The 2,173-nt window shown below is 35.4% G+C and overlaps 2 protein-coding genes across 3 annotated transcripts in view; one reads left to right on the forward strand and one right to left on the reverse strand.

Moving 5' to 3' along the window:
- The window catches only part of LOC102676856 (cadherin-99C), a 132,785-nt gene that overhangs the window by 60,197 nt on the left and 70,415 nt on the right, over positions 1-2,173 (reverse strand). For both annotated transcript variants that reach the window (XM_031508807.1, XM_031508808.1), the window contains exon 3: positions 951-1,016. In XM_031508807.1, coding sequence (XP_031364667.1) covers positions 951-1,016 — 66 coding nt within the window. The remainder of the gene's footprint in view (positions 1-950; positions 1,017-2,173) is intronic.
- The window catches only part of LOC102672530 (uncharacterized protein C15orf61 homolog), a 91,111-nt gene that overhangs the window by 40,041 nt on the left and 48,897 nt on the right, over positions 1-2,173 (forward strand). The gene's annotated exons all lie outside the window — the stretch shown is intronic.

Consider the following 2,173-nt stretch of genomic DNA (forward strand, 5'->3'; position numbering starts at 1 on the left):
AATCGTGAAACGACACCCATGGCAAAGAAAAGAAAGGAGAAATCGAATAGAGAGATGATTTATTATCATCGAAAACTTAAGTTCTCTAAAGAACGAGACGAAAGACGAAAAAGAAGAAAATTTTTTAATATTCGTTTCGAAATTCGAATGTATTGTGATATACGTATTTATCACAATACGATAGGACGCAGATTCAAAAAAAGAATCTAATTGGACGAATTGGAAACGAAACGAGTCCAGTATCCATTGCTCGATTGGAGCCTTTCCCTTTGAAACGTTCTTCGATCCATCTCGATACGACTTCCGGTTCCGGAGATATGCTCGTGCAAAGGAAACGGTAATTTTTAATCTCGCTCGCCTTGAATCCGATAAAAACTGAGCAAACTTCGAATCGCTGTAATTTCGAAGATAACGACTTCCGGCTGATGGACGGACGAGCAGCGGCGATGATTGGAAGCGCGAAATCATTTAAAATGATTCTGCGCTGATACGTCTGATACGCCTTCCGGTTCGCGAGATACTATCGAAGCTAACTTTTAATTTATTCGCCTCGAAGATTCGTCTAAAAATTGGGAAAACTTCGAGCAACGTCGTCCAAGATAACGATTTCCGGCCGATCGATCGTTCTAACCTTCCCCTTTAAAAACCGTTTTCCGATTTATCTCGATTTTCGATTTTCGTCCGAGATATCGCCGTAAACAAAAGGATAATTTTAATCCCAAAACTTCTTGGAAAAAATATACGCGATTCTTTCGGGTATTCTTCGAGGAAAAAGAGTTCGTGATCTATATTGATCATACTTTCGAAATATCGATAATCAGAAATTGATTATACTTCGATGCTTTCCTCTATCTCCTCGAATCGCGACGAAATTTGTTTGTTTTTGTTGCACGAGAAAAATTCTTTCCATTTCTTTCATTCCATAACACGAATTGATCAGGAAAACTTACCATCTCCCCTGCTCTCCTCGATGTCAAGGATGATATTGGACTGACCCGACTCTACCTCGCACAAGCCTGGAACAAATTAACAAAAATGTTAAGCACACAAGGGTTAACGTTTTCGATACGTTTTCAAATATATAATGGTTTTACAGCAATTTGCCAAAGTGCAATTTTACCACACGTGAAAGCTGTTTGCTCCATTATCTCGTGTCGTTACAGATAAACGCTCGGCTCGTACGTTAGATCAATTAGACTTGGTTATCTCGCTTTGGCAATTTTCTTCGATTCGATGTATTTTTTTTTTTTTTTTCCTTTCTTATCGACTATTTCGCGATCTCGCAACGCAACGATTACGAAAGAGTACGATAACTTCGAATGTTTCTTATCGAATTGTCCGCGAATTAGAATTATTAGGGGTGAGGTGAGAGGTTGAGAAACTGAGAGAGAGAGAGAGAAAGAGAGAGGTTGTTTTATTTCAATCTTATCTTCGAGAGTTATAAAATTCGCTAGGAGAACCTGTTGAAGTCGGTCTTGAACAGGTGCAAGAAATCCGACTGGCCGGAAACATGACTCAGCGACACAAAACGTCCGCTCCGGGGAGAGAGAAAAAGATGAGCACCGCCAGCTGTTGAAAAACGCTTTGCCAATTATTCCATTTTTATCGCCGCTTAACGATCGAGCAAATTAATCGAAGACAAACCCGAACCGATTATAACGCTTTCCCCCTCTTCGCGCTCGATGCGATGATAAAATTTCCAAACGTCGTAATTCCTCCCTTTTTGATAATTGCTTTTAATTTATTAGTTTCTTTTGTTACTTTGTTTATAACTTTTTTCCTTTGTTTTTAGTAATTGCCTTTAATTTATTAGTTTTCTTTTGTAGTTTAGTTTATAATTTATTTCGTTTGTTTTTAGTAATTGCCTTTAGTTTATTAATTTTCTTTTGTATTTTAGTTTATAACTTATTTCGTTTATAACTTATTTGGTTTTAGTAATTGCTTTTAATTTATTAGTTTTCCTTTGTATTTTAGTTTATAACTTATTTCATTTGTTTTTAGGAATTGCTTTTAATCTGTTAGTTAGTCTTTTTATTTAATTTCTAGTCTTTTAATTTCCTCCTTTTTTTAATTTATTTACTTCTTTATTTTGTTTTTTGTTCTTTGTTTTTAATTCATTTACTTTTTTATCTTGTTTTTTATTGTTTTTACTTCTTTGTTTCTAATTCATTTA

This window comes from Apis dorsata, unplaced genomic scaffold (genome assembly GCF_000469605.1).
Source record: "Apis dorsata unplaced genomic scaffold, Apis dorsata 1.3 scaffold_102, whole genome shotgun sequence".
Classification (NCBI taxonomy): Eukaryota; Metazoa; Arthropoda; class Insecta; order Hymenoptera; family Apidae; genus Apis; species Apis dorsata.